Source organism: Thunnus thynnus, chromosome 19 (assembly GCF_963924715.1).
Source record: "Thunnus thynnus chromosome 19, fThuThy2.1, whole genome shotgun sequence".
In the NCBI taxonomy this organism is placed as follows: domain Eukaryota; kingdom Metazoa; phylum Chordata; class Actinopteri; order Scombriformes; family Scombridae; genus Thunnus; species Thunnus thynnus.
Window position 1 is genome coordinate 6,867,088 of NC_089535.1, and position 16,487 is coordinate 6,883,574.

At 38.2% G+C, this 16,487-nt stretch overlaps 1 protein-coding gene across 2 annotated transcripts; it reads left to right on the top strand.

Annotated features, from left to right (window-relative positions):
* Positions 1–1,703: 1,703 nt before the first annotated feature.
* LOC137170572 (tRNA-uridine aminocarboxypropyltransferase 2-like) lies at positions 1,704–14,102 on the top strand. Of its 2 annotated transcripts, XM_067574032.1 has the most exons (8): positions 1,704–2,095; positions 3,690–4,164; positions 8,893–8,939; positions 9,236–9,326; positions 11,083–11,177; positions 11,288–11,486; positions 12,624–12,752; positions 12,937–14,102. In XM_067574032.1, exons 1-8 carry the CDS (start codon positions 1,971–1,973, stop codon positions 13,114–13,116), a joined length of 1,341 nt encoding a protein of 446 aa, XP_067430133.1. In that variant the 5' UTR covers positions 1,704–1,970; the 3' UTR covers positions 13,117–14,102. The 2 variants fall into 2 exon arrangements, with proteins under 2 accessions (XP_067430133.1, XP_067430131.1); XM_067574030.1 differs by lacking the exons at positions 8,893–8,939; positions 9,236–9,326; positions 11,083–11,177; ... (1 more) ...; positions 12,624–12,752; positions 12,937–14,102 and having other exon boundaries at positions 3,690–6,986.
* The last annotated feature ends 2,385 nt before the right edge of the window (positions 14,103–16,487 follow it).

The following is a 16,487-nucleotide window of genomic DNA, read 5'->3' on the forward strand; positions in this document are numbered from 1 at the left end:
AATTGAAATGAAAATGAAAACTTAACTATGGCAGAAAAGAAATTCTGCTGCTGGTAGATAATCAGAAAAATCATTGAATAAGCAGAATTTAGTACCACAATGACAAAGAGTGAAGATGCATGAAAAGTGACTCCAAACAAAATCAATGCAAGTTATTGTTGTCGTTGTTTGGACACCTGATAAATGTATAAAAGCTCTGTGACATCCTATTAAAGTTTCAAATGCAAACAGTAGACTAAAACCACCCGATTCTGAATAACATGTATTGCTTCTGCTAACATTATCATTCATTATGACCAATGATATTTTATAAAGAAAGTTTGTGGCTAAATTACGAACAAGACACATTAAACTTGAGAATAAAAGATACAGTGCAGTGCAAGATATGAACAAATAGTCCCACATTTAATTTAACAAGTCTTGATTTAAAAGAACTGAGCAGACCTCAAGTTTACTGGGAGTTTGCTCCAGTTCACCAGTGATCAAACAATCAAACAGACAATCTGAAAGGTCTGGATGGTTCATAACGTAGCAGCATATCAGACATGTACAGTATGTTGGCCATAAACCATTCAGTGCTTTATAACCAACAGCACTTTCAAATCAATTCTTTGACATGATTCTTTGCAAGCAGAAGTAAAAGTGAAGGAAAGTGACTCTTATCTTTCACTTCACTTTTACATTTAGCAGAAAAAGGGAGGCAAAGATCACAGATACCATTTTTATAGGAGATGAAAGAGAATTAGGAAATGAATTACATTATGAATAGAAGTAACATTAATCTGTAGATGCCTATGTTGGAATTACTTTTGGTTCTACTTGGTTTAACTAAACTCTAGTGTATAAATACTGCATCACAGGAATTAATTATGTTGTTCACTTTTAAGGATCACCTGTCTCAAGCAAGGTGATTTATACTGTAATACTGTAGTAAAATGAATAGAAATAATAGCTGCCTGGCAGGTAGGAACACATGCAAAACATTTATGCTTTAGGCAATTATCAGCAGCAGTTTATGTAAAGTATGGGGTGTTATTTCTGGTAAATTACATATAATATGCAAAGACACTGGTGCATGAATGGGTTGTGTATGTTTTAACACCAGTAATGACATAAATATGTCATGTCCATTGGGAAAAGTATATGATTTAAAGCTGGTATACCAGACTAGTATACACACGAGGACAACTTTTGCCCAGATACAACCTGTTGACTATAAGCGAAACCCTCGCCAACCCCTCCAGTCTTTCACCTCTCATGTAGTATCCCTATCACACTGCAGGACAGACGCTAACAGGTGCAAGGTTTGACATTTTCATTGAAGTGTGGCTCAAGAGTAAAGAAACGCAACTTTTGAAGCTGAACTTTTTAAAAATTAAGTAGCACATTAGCTCATAAATATGAGTTGTTAAGGGGAAAGGGTGATAAAAGTAGAGGTGGTGGTGCTCAAGCTTGCTATTTTGTTCCAGTTTTGTTTTCCTCACCAGTTCACTGTCAACTGCTAAAGTGTTATAAAGGGATATTTTTATTTTATCTCTTATAAGTTGTGTACAACTCAAGATCAAACTGTACCCACTTTTGGCATTCTTGACAGACTTATAGACACTCATGACATTGGATATAGGCCACCAGCACAAATTATATTTAGACCTGGCACGAAAAATAAAGCAGAGACTTTGCATAAGCTGCATTTTTTTGACAGTAAAAAGTAGTCATAGGCTGCAACAGATTAACCCTGATTAACCCATAATATTGAAAATGCCAGGGTTCACTCTGTGCGGACAGATGACAAATTAACCTCCTTGCATGTTGCAAATGCTTCAGATGAAACACTGGAGGACTAGTTTTCTATTTCAAGATTACGCTGAGCAAGAAAACCCGAGTCGAGCACGCTTGCTTAGAATGTGATCAACAGAGCGGCGCTGAGTTGTGGTGAGAGGCTACGGCGAATTCATCAAGATATTACAACAATGGATACTTTGACAGAAGATTTTGCACCATCAGATGTTGATACTGAGATGACGGTGTTGACACCTGAAGATATCACAGATCAAAACCCTGACGCCAGTGATGATGTGGAGAATCTTCGAAACAGGTACAAATCACTTATTGTACTTAATGTAAAGTAATATTATAATCTGGATAGGAGGTTTGCTTTATAGTTTTCACAGTAGGAGTAATTTTTTTCATTTTCAACAAATCTCTACCCCTGAATCAGACCATTTATATCAAGAAGCTCAAAGGCAACACTTATTTCACACTAATAAATTGAATCAATTCCCATATGAAATAGTGAATTAATGGAGGAAAATCCATTAGTGTGTTTATTAGTGTGTGTTGGCTGGCTGTTTAAGCCTGTGAATGTGAGAGAATTATTATATTAATCTAATCAGCTACATAAAATATCAGTGATTTATATTTCGTTTCTTTTGACATCACAAAATCTTACACTCAGTTTCAGATGTTAAAGATTCCCTCCAGACATGTTTTAAGATTTATATAAAATACTCTACTTTGACTAATTATTTGTGTCTGATGTGGTTTTTACACAAAATCAGAATCTGTAAATATGCAAATATTGTCGATGTTTCCTACTTTACTGTAAAGTCCATTAGCAGTGTTTGTGCACTGGAGGATTCAAGTTTCCGCATCACACTTGTATAAGTTGAATATTGGATCAGGATTGGCTCCAAAGTATTTGTGATGTCACAGATCGTATTCAAAGTCCCGCCCCTTTAATTTAGATGTTCGATGAGCTTAGAGAAACTTTTCACTTTCAGCGGATGAATGTGAAAACAGCCTTTTAGTGTCAAACTTTGCACATACATCATTCTGCATAGTGAAGCTCAAACATTCAACTATAGGAACAAGAAAAACATATTTTTGAGTGGAGAGGGACTTTAAGATATTTTTTAATCCAGTTACTTGAAAAGCTAAATATATGTTTAGCCATTTGAAGCTGTTATCGATAATGGTCCTTGATTAGCTTAGCTTAGCTTGACCTCAACATATTTTTGAGCCGTTTGCTTCATTTACAGAGAACAATAATTCAGTTGTTGCTCATTTAACAAGTATAAAGCCAAACTATGTGTTATAATAAGTATGCATTTGAAATTCAGTCAGTAGGCTCAGTGAAAAACATAAGAGCAACATTTAATTTTGTTGTAATAAGAACAAAATAAACTGGAGAGGGGAAAAAGGGAAAAAGAGGACCTTTTAATTTTTATAAATAAATAAATATTACAATGTAAATAAGAGGTTGCAAAATTCTGTCAAATTGAAGGAGCTTGCTTTCTAAAGCAGATCAAATCTCTACATGTAAAGTATAAAATCATGCAGACACATTATAATGGTTGGGACAGTATATTAATTTTCTTCCAATATGTGAGAATTTTTATTCTATTTTATTTTACTTTTCGCTGTAATGAGGGAATAGGAAAGAAAGAGTTTCTGAGCTGAAGTAAGGTTCGGGGTTAATTCAGTTGATTTGAGGATTATCAATAAAGAATGTGGTTCTAGATTACAGGTGATGAGTTTAGGGACAATGTCAAACGTGTTACACCAAACAGGCTGAATTTAATAAAAAACATGGCTTAAAGGTGCTTCTGAGGGCTGGCATCAGTCACACTGTAAATTATGTGTAATTTTATCTCACTGCCACATTGTTTGTGTGTTACTGTCCTTCTCAGTTTACGTGAGGCTGTCCACGATGAGAATGTCCGGCCTAAGATGCAGTGCCTGATGATGGACTCTTCCTTCTCCATGGTAACTATGCAAGGTGAGGACAGCGGGATCGCTTGGGAGACGACCCCTAGTCGCTGTTCCACGCCGTGGGCGTCTGAAGCCGGAAACTTCACAATGGACTTCAGCTCTCCGGTTGCAGTACGGCCTGCGACGCCTGGATCCCAACCAGCAGGAAAGATTATCTTTGTCATGGATGAGGAGCTGATGTCAAGGCGGAAGAAAACCAAAGAGAGGGTAGGTGGTCATAGGAGCAAAGCAGACAGACAAGTCCTTGCTGAAAGCTCTGACAACATCTCAGGAAGGCCGGAATTAATCGGATTCTCTCAGCCAAATGTGAAAACTGAAGAAGAGGAAGACGAAGAAGAACCAACTGACCCTCTGGAAGATAAAGAGCAACGGTTATTCAGCTTAGTGTCTGAAGGCTCTGAAATCCTCAACATTATTGTTCCTCCAAAACTGGTTACTGTGGATGAAGAGGAGAGCAAAGAAATGGTGGACAACCTGTCTTATCTGGAGGAGAGCCTTCTTCCTAAAGCCAGCGAAGAGACCCAAGACAGTGTGTTCGACCTGAACTATGAGATGGTGATCTCACCACACACTCCAACAGAATCAAGTGCAGTAAGATACGACCAGCCTTCACCTGCCATGGGTCCCTATGTAATGGATCCACCAGGAGCCCCAGTGGCCAGACCTCCGGAGAGAAGAGCTGCTGGCAATGTGGACTACTTTGAGCCGTTCACGCTGATTGGTGCCCAGGCTCCAGGAAGTCCTGCTGTGATCGCACAGGAACAGGTGGAATTAGAGGCAGAGGACACCACTGAGAGCCAGGACAAGCAACCAGAGCAGTCTAGAGACCACCCCACCATAACAAACTTAATGAAGGATAATGAAAAGTCAGACACCATCAGTCTGGGGGAAATCACCAGCGAGCTTCTAGATGAAGTCTTCTACGGAGGTACAGACAACGACGATATGAAACCAGACAAAGAGGACGGAGGTGGAGGGGCTAAAGGCGTGCCCTCTAGGCTCCCCTCAAAACCAAGTGGTTCGACTTTGTTTGGAAGCCAAGAGGACATCCTGACTCCAATCTTCCTACCTGAGGGACCGCCCAAAATTATCGATCCCATTTTGCTGGAGGAGCCCAAAGCCATGGCCTTTCTTTACACGGACCTGTATGAGGAAGCACTCGGCAGTCGGCAAAAAGAGGAGGATACAGAAAGTATGACCTCTGAGAAGTCCTTCCACAGCAGGCATTCAGACCGGGAGGCCAGGGGGTACCTGGAGAAATATGTCCTTATAGATGAGACTCCTGTAGTGGAAGCAGAACCAACTGATAAAGAAAAATGCGAAGAGGAAGGACCTCGGATATTGTACGAAGATTTGCACGATTTTGGCAATTTTATTTCCAAGCCAGACGAAAGTGACATGCCAAACTTAGAGGAGGAAGTCACAGACTTCTTAAGGTCCAGCGCCAATTCTTCACCATGTGATGTGGAACCTTTCCCTCGATCACTAGAAGAAGATGAAACAGAATCAACAACAAAGAGTACAGCAAAGGTAAACAAAAGTGTCTCCATAATGGTAGAAGAAGTCGCTCAAACCCCAGAAGATCCACTTAACGACTCATTCTTTGCCTCAGAGGAACTTGACTGGGGAGATACATATGACTATCCTGAAGAAGCCCTGGAGGAGACAGATGTGTTTACAGACGAGGAATTGTGGGAAGAAGACTTGGAAGTGCAAAAGCCAGTTGCTCCTCCTAGAAGAAAAGCAACATCCTCTCCTAAGGCATGTTTGGACTTAACACCTTTGACTCCAGTTGATTTAATTAGACAGGAAAAGGAAGAGGCTTGTGGAAAAGAACAGAGGGAGGAAGAGAAAGAGACGGCATCACCTGCAGAGACTGCTGATGAGGGAGATGAAGACGGAGAAGAGGCGACACCGGCTGATGCTTCTCCATCTGAGAATGCATTGACCGAACACCCACAAACTGAAAATGTAAAAGATAGCAAAGAAATAACCGCCTTGGACACAAAACCAGCTTCAGCTGAGGAGAAAGACACTAAATCTGTAGAAGAAGACAAAAGAAGTAAGACTGAAGCTGCTACAAAACAAACTGAACCAGTAAAAGTAGTTATTAAGTCATCAGAATCAGCTAAAGCAGAAGTTAAACCTGAGAAACAAAGAGATAGTTCAACTGCCGTACCAACTAAACCAGATAAAGGACAGTGTGTAATACTTTAGTGTGACTACAAGTATTTTTCAATAAGTTTTTTGACTGAGAGACATTGAGACATTTTCAAATGTGCTTTTAATATAAGTGATAGGGGCCAAAATCCACATTATGTCCACACAGTCATGTTGTGCAAAAATGCATTTAAAAGTTAATCTGAGGAGTTTATATGAGGTTTTGGCAGTCTGAGTTAGTCATATCAAGTGCATATCTGTCTCATTTACAGTCTTTTTAGCATCAAAAATCCCTCTTTGTGTTTTCTCAGACAGTGTTTCCCTGTTGAGCTGCGGTGGAAGTATAGTAACAAAAAGAAGGACTTTGGCACTAAAACGACTGTAACGTTGAAAGATATCTACTTGATTTGACTTATTTGGACGGCTGAAGCTTCATATTAGCTTCAGAAACATTTTTGCACAGAAGGAGGCTTTTGTGGATTTTGGCTCCATCACTTGCATTGTAAGAGCATTATGAAAGGATCTTCTAATGGCCAGTATGAACAGGAGGAATGATTATGGCAAGAAAAACCTGTTTCAATGTTTATTTGGGCACCTGACTGTTGTTTTAAGACAGACTTGAAAAATTGTGAACCCATCCTTTAACTTTGTACTTCACTCTAGTTTTTCTAATGTCTATCTGGCTGTATTCACAATGCATAAATTCAAAAATCAAAGTCGGCATTACATTGATCAAATATCCTTTGTCTCTCCAGTGCAGACGGGTGGCAATTGTGCATGAATCATAAGTGTGTATGAAGGGAGCAATTAGGGTCACGAGTGTGAATAAAAAGAGTGAGAGTGCATGTTGTTGGTGTGTGTGTGATGTTAGGGTCGACCTTAAGCTATAAATAAGCCTCTCTGGCTGTTAACCTGACACCTTATCTAACCTAGGAGTATGTGTACTTTGCACCCTCTTGTAAACAGTCAAAGTGTGTAATATGTGCAAATATGTGCACTTTTGACAGATAGATTTTGACATATTGTAATTCTTTGTTTAATTCTTAAAGTTCTTCTCCACTCAAAAATGTGTTTTTCTTATTATTACTTCACTGTTCTGAATGATGTATGTGCAGTTTGACACTCGGAAGACATTTTCACATTAATGTGCTAGAAGTGGAAAGTTTCTCTGAGCTTTAATCTGAGTTAAAGGCGTGTATCTACAAGCATGATCTGCCTCATCACAACTAGTTTGGAAGCCAGTCGCGGTCCTGTATGCAACTAACACGACGCCTCCAGCGCACATACACTAAGAATGGACTTTATAGTGAAATTGGAGACATCTTGTGTCCAGCAGTTAAATCTTTAAAATGGAAATTATTTGTTAATTTAAAGATTAAGAAGAAGGAGAAGAAGAAGATGTATTTTTAAGAATTTTTTTGGGAAACCCCATATCAGACACAAAGAAAAGTATTTTTTATATCTTAAAACATTTCTTGAGGGGATCATTAATGCCTCCAAAGTCCAACATGAATGCTGCAGTTTATGCCAAATTAAAACAAACATATAATCCACACCAAATATCAAGCAAAACACTGGTTTATGACCTATGAGAGCTGCTTTTCAGACAATCAAAACAAACTGTAGCTGGACAGAGAGGACAGAGCTGTGTTTATCCAACATGCAGGTTTAGGTCAAGCATTATTTGCAGATAGTCTTCCATCTAGGCATGAAACCAAAGGTCCCATCTGGAGCTCAGCAGTGATCCTGTGCCTGCTGGCTTTGAAGAGGAGACTCACAACACACATACAGATATTTACAGACACAAACATGCATGAACACGGTATAAATAGGATATAAAGAGAGGTACAGAGTGGCACTTTGTTTTGGCAGAGCAAAGGCTATGTTTTAAGTCTTCTAACACATGTATCAAAAGTGGTTGAACCTCTGTTATCACTAGTTTAAATGGACTTTGGTGACATCCAGCGTTACAAATGGGCATGTCACCTTTTTTCACCCCCATATCGACAGGTGGCAGCTGTGAGTTGATGGTTTATGATCAGCTTACAAAAAGAAGAGTTGAGGTCATAGAATTAGACTAGTTAGATGGTGATTTACATAGCTAATAATCAGAAATGTTTTCAAAACAATCCCCACATTAAATTATGTGCTGTGAAACACAAAAAGTAGGGCTACAACTAACAGTTCTTTTCATTATCAATGAATCTGCAGATTATTTTCTTGATTAACCGAACAGTCTGTGAGAAAATGTAAGACAATAGTGAAAAATGTTGGTTATAACTTCTCACAGCTCTAGGAAGTGATTCAAATGTCTTGTTTATTCCAACCAGCAGTCCAAAACACAAAAACATTAATTTCACTGTCACATATGACAAAGAAAAGCAGCAAATCTGCACATTTGAGAAGCTGGACTCAGACAGTTTCTCTTTGAAAAAATGACTAAAACGATTAATCGATTATCAAATCAAAAATAAAGTATTATATATATATATCTTAGAATATGTCTGGAGGGGATCTTTAATCTTAACGTGTGTGTTGTTGTATTTTAAAAGCTTGTTATATTATCCATTGTGTCAAATCTTCATCTGAAAAATAACTAAAATGATGTATGAATGATGAATGAAATGTAGTGGAGTAGAAAGTACAATATTTCCCTCTGAAATGTAGTTGAGTGGAAGTATAAAGTAGCATAAAATGGAAATACTCAAGTAAAGTACAAGTACCTCAAAATTGTACTAGTACTTGAGCCAATAGCTCCTCTCTATGTGATCTATTTCTATGCTGAAGTCTTCCTCTCGGCGCTGTGTTTAACTACTCGGTTAGCATTTTGCTAACACCGAAATGGACAATGTCCCCAGTCTTTGCTCGTCTGTCTCCCCTGAAGAAAACGGTCCAGAAACCTGCGACAGCTCTTCCTCGACAGAAGATGGGTTAGTCGACGCTTTTGGCGACCTGGCTGCCCTCCCGGTGGAGGTCGGCGAGAGAAGACCGACGTGTTTACGGTGCCGGTGAGCTGAATTAGCTAAAAGTGAAGCTAATGCTAGGTAGCCGAGTTGTTAGAGTTGGGACCAGACAGGAAAGAAATCCTTCGACCTCACTCCCCCCTCCTTCCTCTTATCCCTCTTCTCCTTCTTCTCCCCACCAAGTTACTGGCATGCTTTAATGAAGGGAAACAGATTAATGTCGTTACAGAAAGCCAGCTCAAGACCAGCTGAAACAGGAAAAAAAAAACAGATGATGGGGGCTAGGATGGGAAGTAACTGGGATATCACAGCTTCACGTCTGCAACTTTCCTCCCATGTAGTCGCCCTCAGAAGGTGTGTCTCTGTCCTTTTCTTCCAACACAACCCCTGGAGGTCTCCACATGTCTGTACATAGTGCAGCATCCTGCAGAGGTGAGTCCTGTTCAACTCATATATGATTATTAATAATAAATATAAATGCTTATCTTATCTTATATCCAGATGTCTGCGTCCTCCTGCCATTGAGATCTAATGTGTTGCGCAGGGTTTAATGAACTAACACATCCACTAAAAGCATAAAGATATATACTTAGGGCTGCAACTAAGGATTGTTTTCATTATCAATTAGTCTGGCGATTAGTTTTTCGGTTAATCGATTAGATGTTTGGTCCTTAAAATGTCAGAAAATGGTGAAAAATGTTTCCCAAAGCTCAAGATGCAACTTGAAATGTCTTATTTTGTTCTGCCCAACAGTCTATAACCCAAATATATTCAATTTACTGTCATTAATTAGAGAATTTGGACATTTTGTCTCTTAAAAAATGACTCTGAATGTTCATCAATTATTAAAATAGTTGATGATTAATTTAATAGTTGTCAACTAATCGATTAATTGACTAATCGCTGCAGCTGTAGTCTACCTTTTATCCAACCCAGATGTCTGCATCCTCCTGCAAACACCTCCAATAAAATCATAAAGACATATACTTAGGGCTGCAGCTAACAATTATTGTCATTATCAACCAATCTGTTGATTATTTTCTCGATTAATTGATAAGTTGTTTGGTCTATAAAATGTCAGAAAATGGTGAAAAATGACAATGACTGTTTTCCAAAGCCCAAGGTGACATTCTCAAATGTCTTGTTTTGTCCACAACCAAAAGATATTCAGTTTACTGTCATTAGAGGATTAAAGAAACCAGAAAATATTCACGTTTCAGAAGCTGGAACAAGAGAATTTTAATATTTTTTTCTTTAAAAATGATTTAAAGCAATTAATCGATTATCAAAATAGTTGATACTAGTAGGAAAAAGGCTTACAGTTTTCAATGTGCACATCAGTGATTGATATTTATCAGTGTTTTATTTGTTTATTAAATGCCTAAATCAAAGGAATTTTCATGAACTTACTGGCATTATTAAATTAGTTGCGACTGTCTGTTAAGTAGGTCTGACAAATGAAGTCCATCACTGAGTGTAATTAAACCCAAATTTAATGGATGTAATGTAATTTTGTCAAAGCTCAGTACTTTAAACCCTCACATGACCAACTCCGTTATCACACAACCTTCTTGTCAGATGACGTGAGTCCTTGCAAATCATTACCGTGGAAAATTTTTTCCATTTTTGTCACCCATCCAACATCGTGTGAGTCGGGCATATGTCGTCTCACAGCTGATGAGATGGACTCATGGCTATATTACAACACACACACTAAAAAAGTTAGGAAGCAGCATCTTCTATTACTACTAGTTTAAAAAAAGTAAGCCATGCTTCTAAAATAAGGGGAAGAATCTGATTGTATGGCTGCAACTAAATGATTTAGTTATCAGAAAATAGTGGAAAAATTCCCTTTATAATTTATGACAGCCCAGTGTGAAGTCTTCAAATGTCTTGTTTCATCAGTCCAAAACCCGAAGACATTTAATTTACCATCACACAAGATGAAGAACCATAAAATCTTCACATTTGAGAAGCTGTAACCTGCAAATATTTTGCTTAAAAAAATGATCATTGGATTATCAAAATAGTTGCCAATTCATTTTCTATCGTTGCAGCTCTAATCTGATGACTGAGCCGCTGCACGTATATATATGGATTTACAGTAACCAGGTTATTACAGAGCATGTGTGTGTGTAGTCTGATGAGTGTCCTGGTTTCACTCCTCTAACCTCTGCGGTATTTCCAGGAGAGCAGAGTACTTCGGACGGTGCCTCTTCTTGCTGCTTGTTTGCCACAAGGAAAATGCAATGTCATAGTTGGAAGGAGATTTAACGAGGAAAAGTAAGCAGTATTTCTTCTTACCGCACCGATTTCACAATATTGCGACATGGCTGTAATTTAATCCTCAAATATATTTCATTTTTTTCGTCTCTTTCTTTCACTCCACTCAGGCACCCGGAGCTGGCTGCGGTGTGCCGGGACAGCCGAACGCTTATCTTATATCCAGGCCACAAATCCCAGAACCTGGAAGAGTTAGTGCAATACCAAGACGTTGGCACTGTAAAACATAATGTCATCATTATAGATGGCACCTGGAGCCAGGCGAAAAACATGTTCCTCAAAAACAGCCTATTCCACCTCCCGAAACAGGTGTGTATAACCGCCGTGCTGTCACATTAAAAGAGGATGAAGTTCTGATGTTGAGTTTATACGTTTTTGCTCACACAGCCCAATTACTGCTGTCCTACGTTTAGAATTATATGTAAAAAAATTAGATTGGCTGTGACACAATATTGCTGGAATATTGTGCTCTGTTCACCTGAGACAATGACAGTTCTGCTGTTTCACCCAGTCGAGGGGAAGCTGCTTCGCCCACATGAAATGACTAATTGAAACTCAAGAGCAAAAGAGGAAACATGTCTCTTAAACGTAGGCAGGTGAACACTCTGGACTTTTCAAGCTGGATTGGAAAGAATGAGCAATGTGTGCTTTTTTATTAATGTCAAAGCATTTGATTTCTGGATGACAGCTGACGGTGCAAATGTATCTTCATTTTTTTTTAAATGTACAAAGTCTTTGTTGTTGTTTTTTAGCTCTTAAAGTTATAATCCTTAAGATTTCTTAATTTCCTGTCTCAGAGTTCTTGGGGTAGCAAACATTTGTTGAGCAGCTACTTTGTCAGAAATACAATAGAAAATCAACTGGTGTATCTGTTTACAGTGCAGCCAAACAAACGTGGGTTGTTTTTACTGGTCAATAATGATTGCAGGGCAGTTTAATAGGAGTTGGAAGTGTGCTGCTCTTGATCTTCATCTGAAAAGCTCACTGTGGTTGTTCCTTCTTGTTCTATTATTCCCTGCAACGTTTAAAACTGATCAGCTAACAAAAAAAAATGCAGAAAATGACCACGTCCGCTGGTTTGGTGAATGTATTTTTGATGAACAATTGCAGTCAGCAGTGTTGACAGTTGTAACGTCGCTTCACAATAAAAGCCACCAAGCCTTTCATCAGTTCAACACTTTTTAATGTGAACTACTAGCAGTAGGACATGTTGGGTTTATAACTTAATATGACTGATATGGCTGTGGGAGAGTGAACAGGAAACAGTGAGGCTGATATCATTGAGACGTACATGAATGCCTCATTTCCTGTGAATTCACTGTGCCACTAACATAGAGAGGTCATTGCAGAATATAAATACCTACCATAAATAGTATCAACAAGCAGTTTTATAACTTCAATCCATTACACTTACACTCATCGATCAGCTCTGTTTTTGTTAACCAGGTGCTGCTCAATAGGACTCTGTCCAGTCAGTATGTGATCCGCACACAACCCTCCAACATCTGTCTGTCCACGCTGGAGTGCGCTGCTGTTGCCCTGTCCATCCTGGAGAGGAACGACGACATCCAAGAGGTGACGTGATGAAATAATCGGGATCATGAGAGTGCATTTGCCACATGTTTTGACCCGCAGATTGTATAATAAGTTTAAATTTACATATACAGTGGATGGGAAGTGTGAAATCATAACACTGGTGTAAAACTATCATATATATCATATCATTTCATCACTTTCCTTCTTCTCCGTGTTCGTCCAGGTTCTGCTGAGGCCTCTTAAAGCCTTGTGCTCGTTCCAGCTGCAGCACGGCGCTCAGATTCATCACAGCAAGGAGCATCTACTGAAGAACGGCATGTACGACAAACCCATGCCCAAGAACAAACGCAAGATAAAGAGGATGGAGAAACTCGTCACTGACCACAACATCTGCCCCAGATGAGGGAGCGACCGAGCAGAGAAGAAGAGGCTGGAGTCGTCTCTATATATATATACGCAGCTGTCTACTCTGCATAGGACTGAATCACCAGGGCAGCATGTAGCAGCGTCAGGGTACAAGCACGGAAACCACTGGACTGGCTGGGAAGGGTTTTTTTGTTTTGTTTTGTTTTTTTTAAGATAATTGATGTATGCTGGTAAATGTTATTTATGCATTTGTCATTCATTTAAAAAAAAAAAGTGAATGACAACTCAAGTGTCATGGTGTGACAATAAATCAGGTTTCTGACTTTCACTGTTTTAAAAGCAGTTTTCAGAGTTCCTCTTTGCATTTTATAAACACTGACGGTTTTTGTTTTTGTTCTTTATTTTATATTATATGTTTGCAGCTGGTCACATCTGGAATAAGTTACATTTTCATTCAGATAAATTACAAAAAAAAGTAAGATAACTGGAGCAATACAACATCAAAACCCAGTGATTTTACATGAAACTACTAGAGACACATAACACAGCAGGAAATTACAGTTTATTATATTAATGTACTGTATATATATATTTTATTATACTGTATGTGAGTTCACCATTGTTGAAGCACTTTTCAATATTAGCTATGATTTAGCTGGAATATTTTAAATACTTGTCACAATTGTAGGCACAGACCAATCAGGACAGGTTTTGAAGTATTAAATTGATTAAATCTTGGAGGTTTTCTATGCAACAAATAACATCTCAAAAATGTACATACTTTATTTGCATTTTAGGACTTAGTAAGTGTTGAATTTGTTATTTCTTAAAGCTAGATTATTACTAGAATTGCACCTTAGTTTTTTTTGTTATTTTTCAGTGTAATTATGTTTGTGGGAAGCCCATTAATTGTAAACCAGGCATGTAAAAATGACTTTATATGTGGCCATTTGGCTGTTTAAAGACATTTTTTCAACTTGATATTGTGTTTTAAGGATGTAATTAAACACAGTTTTGAAAATAGTTCCTCAAAAAGTAGTTCCTCCAATTGATAGATTTGAAATATTTGTACCCACGGTACAGATATGAGTTGATTCTACGTGTCCTGTATCATTGGTTCTCTGACAGCTGATTAAATGCATTTTTAGGGGTAAAATCTGAATTGGTTTGAGGGATAAAGTCAGTTCTCAGGACTATTTCACACTAACTGAAATAATCTTATATGTATGAGAGTTTTTTCCCCTATACAATAACTAATAAATATTGATTGATATGATATACTAAGGAAAATAAAATGTTAGGGGGAGTAAATGACAGTGCAGGAGAAATAGAAAGAATATTAAAATAAGGAAGTATAAAGAAGTAACGGATACTTAAGTCTTTACAGCTTTAAAGGACGGGTTCACAGTCTTCCAAGTGTGTCTTAGAACAACAGTCAGGCGTCCATATGAGCAGTGAAAGAGGTTTTCCTCGCTGTAATCATTCCTCCTGTTCATACTGGCTGTTAAAAGATCCCCTTCAAATGTGCTTTCAACGTAAGTGATGGAGGCCAAAATCCACAGTGTGTCCACACAGTCATTTTGTGCAAAAATGCATTTAAAAGTTGATCTGAAGCTTATATGAGGCTTCAGCAGTCTGAGTTAGTCATATCAAATGGATATCTGCCACATTTACAATCTTTTTAGCATCAAATTCCCTCTTTGTGTTTCCTCAGACAGTGTTTTCCTGTTGAGCTGCGGCGGAAGTATAGTAACAAAAAGGGGGAATTTGGCACTAAAAAGACTGTAATGTTGAAATATATCTACTTGATTTGACTCATTTAGACGCTGAAGCTTCATATTAGCTTCGGATAAACTTTTTGATACATTTTTGCACAGAAGGAGGACTGTGGATTTTGGCCTCACTTACATTATAAGTACATTATGAAGGGATCTTCTAATGGTCAGTATGAACAGGACGAATGATTACAGCAAGAAATACATGTTTCGATGCTGATTTGGGCTCCTGACTGTTGTTTTAAGACAGACTTGAAAACAATTGTGATTTAACAGATTTAACAGTCTTCAAGTACAGCTTACATTCTTTACGGAAAATAGGAAAAAAGAGGCTTTTTATTGGTGAATTAACATGTATATATATGCTGATGCAGTGGTGGAAGAAGTATTCAGACCCATTACTTGAGTAAAAGTACCAATACAGCAAATACTCCATTACAAGTGAAAGTCCTGCATGAAAATTCCTACTTTAAAGTAAAAGTACATAAGTATTATGAGCTTGATGTAGTTAAAGTATTGCAGTAAAAGTAGTGGTTTGGTCCCTCTGACTGATATATTATTATATATGACATCATTAGATTATTAATAGTGAAGCATCAGCATTAGAGCAGCATGTTACTGTTGTAGCTGCTGGAGGTGGAGCTAGTTTCAACTACTTTATATACAGTTAGCTAGTTTAGTCCAGTGGTTTCCAACCTAGGGGTCGGGCCCTTCCAAAGGGTCATCAGATAAATCTTAAGGGTTCTGAGATGATTAATGGGAGAGGAAAGAAGAAAAAACAAAATTCTGATACACAAATCTGTTTTCAGTTTTTGGACTTTTGCTCTAGTCTTTGATTTTTGCTGAAATATTGGATCATTTGAACATTTATTGAAATGAAAGCATGTGAGAAGTTTAGAGGGAAAAATCATATAGGTGGAGCATATTTGGTGGAGTTGTCAACAACTCACAGACATCTGAAATGTGACCCTGACTACACACTGCTTTTTGTTGCGTTCCCAAATGCCACAACTGTCCTGGAGAAATTTTAACGGCTCTGCTGGACAACAACAGCAGCAGGTTGTATTATAGTGGAGACCAACGAAGAAGAAGAGCAGCCTGAACATCTAAATATGGATTTTCAACCATAGTAGTAGCTGGAGAGAAGTCTTGCCTCTGCTTCAGCACTCACAAAAACATAACATGTCACTCTGTAGCACCTTGTAGAAACTAATCAGTAATTGGTACTGCTGGTCTGTTATCTGTCTTTGTGTGTGTGTGTGCAGGTATGTGGGGAATCTGTCTCGGGATGTGACAGAAGCCCTCATCTTGGAGTTGTTTGGCCAGATTGGACCCTGCAAGAGCTGTAAAATGATAGTAGATGTGAGTCCATTAGTCATCTTCTTCACTCAGTGTTGCTGTTGCACTCTTACTTGAGCAAATACTTTGGCCACAACATGCGTCTTTGGCAGTAAAATGTAATCAACTATTGTACAACAGTGTTCTTCCTGAGAATTCATAGATCAACACCATGCTCTCTGAAATATTGGATCATTTGAAAATTTATTGAAATGAAACCATGTGAGAAGTTTAGAGGGAAAAAACACTATTTGGTGGAGCTGTTAACAACTCATAGACATCTGAAATGTGACCT

Coding starts and splice junctions, on each gene's coding strand:
- LOC137170572 (XM_067574030.1), top strand. CDS start 1,971: ATGGATACTTTGACAGAAGATTTTGCACCATCAGATGTTGATACTGAG. Junction 2,096..3,689: donor GTGGAGAATCTTCGAAACAG/GTACAAATCACT, acceptor TGTCCTTCTCAG/TTTACGTGAGGCTGTCCACG.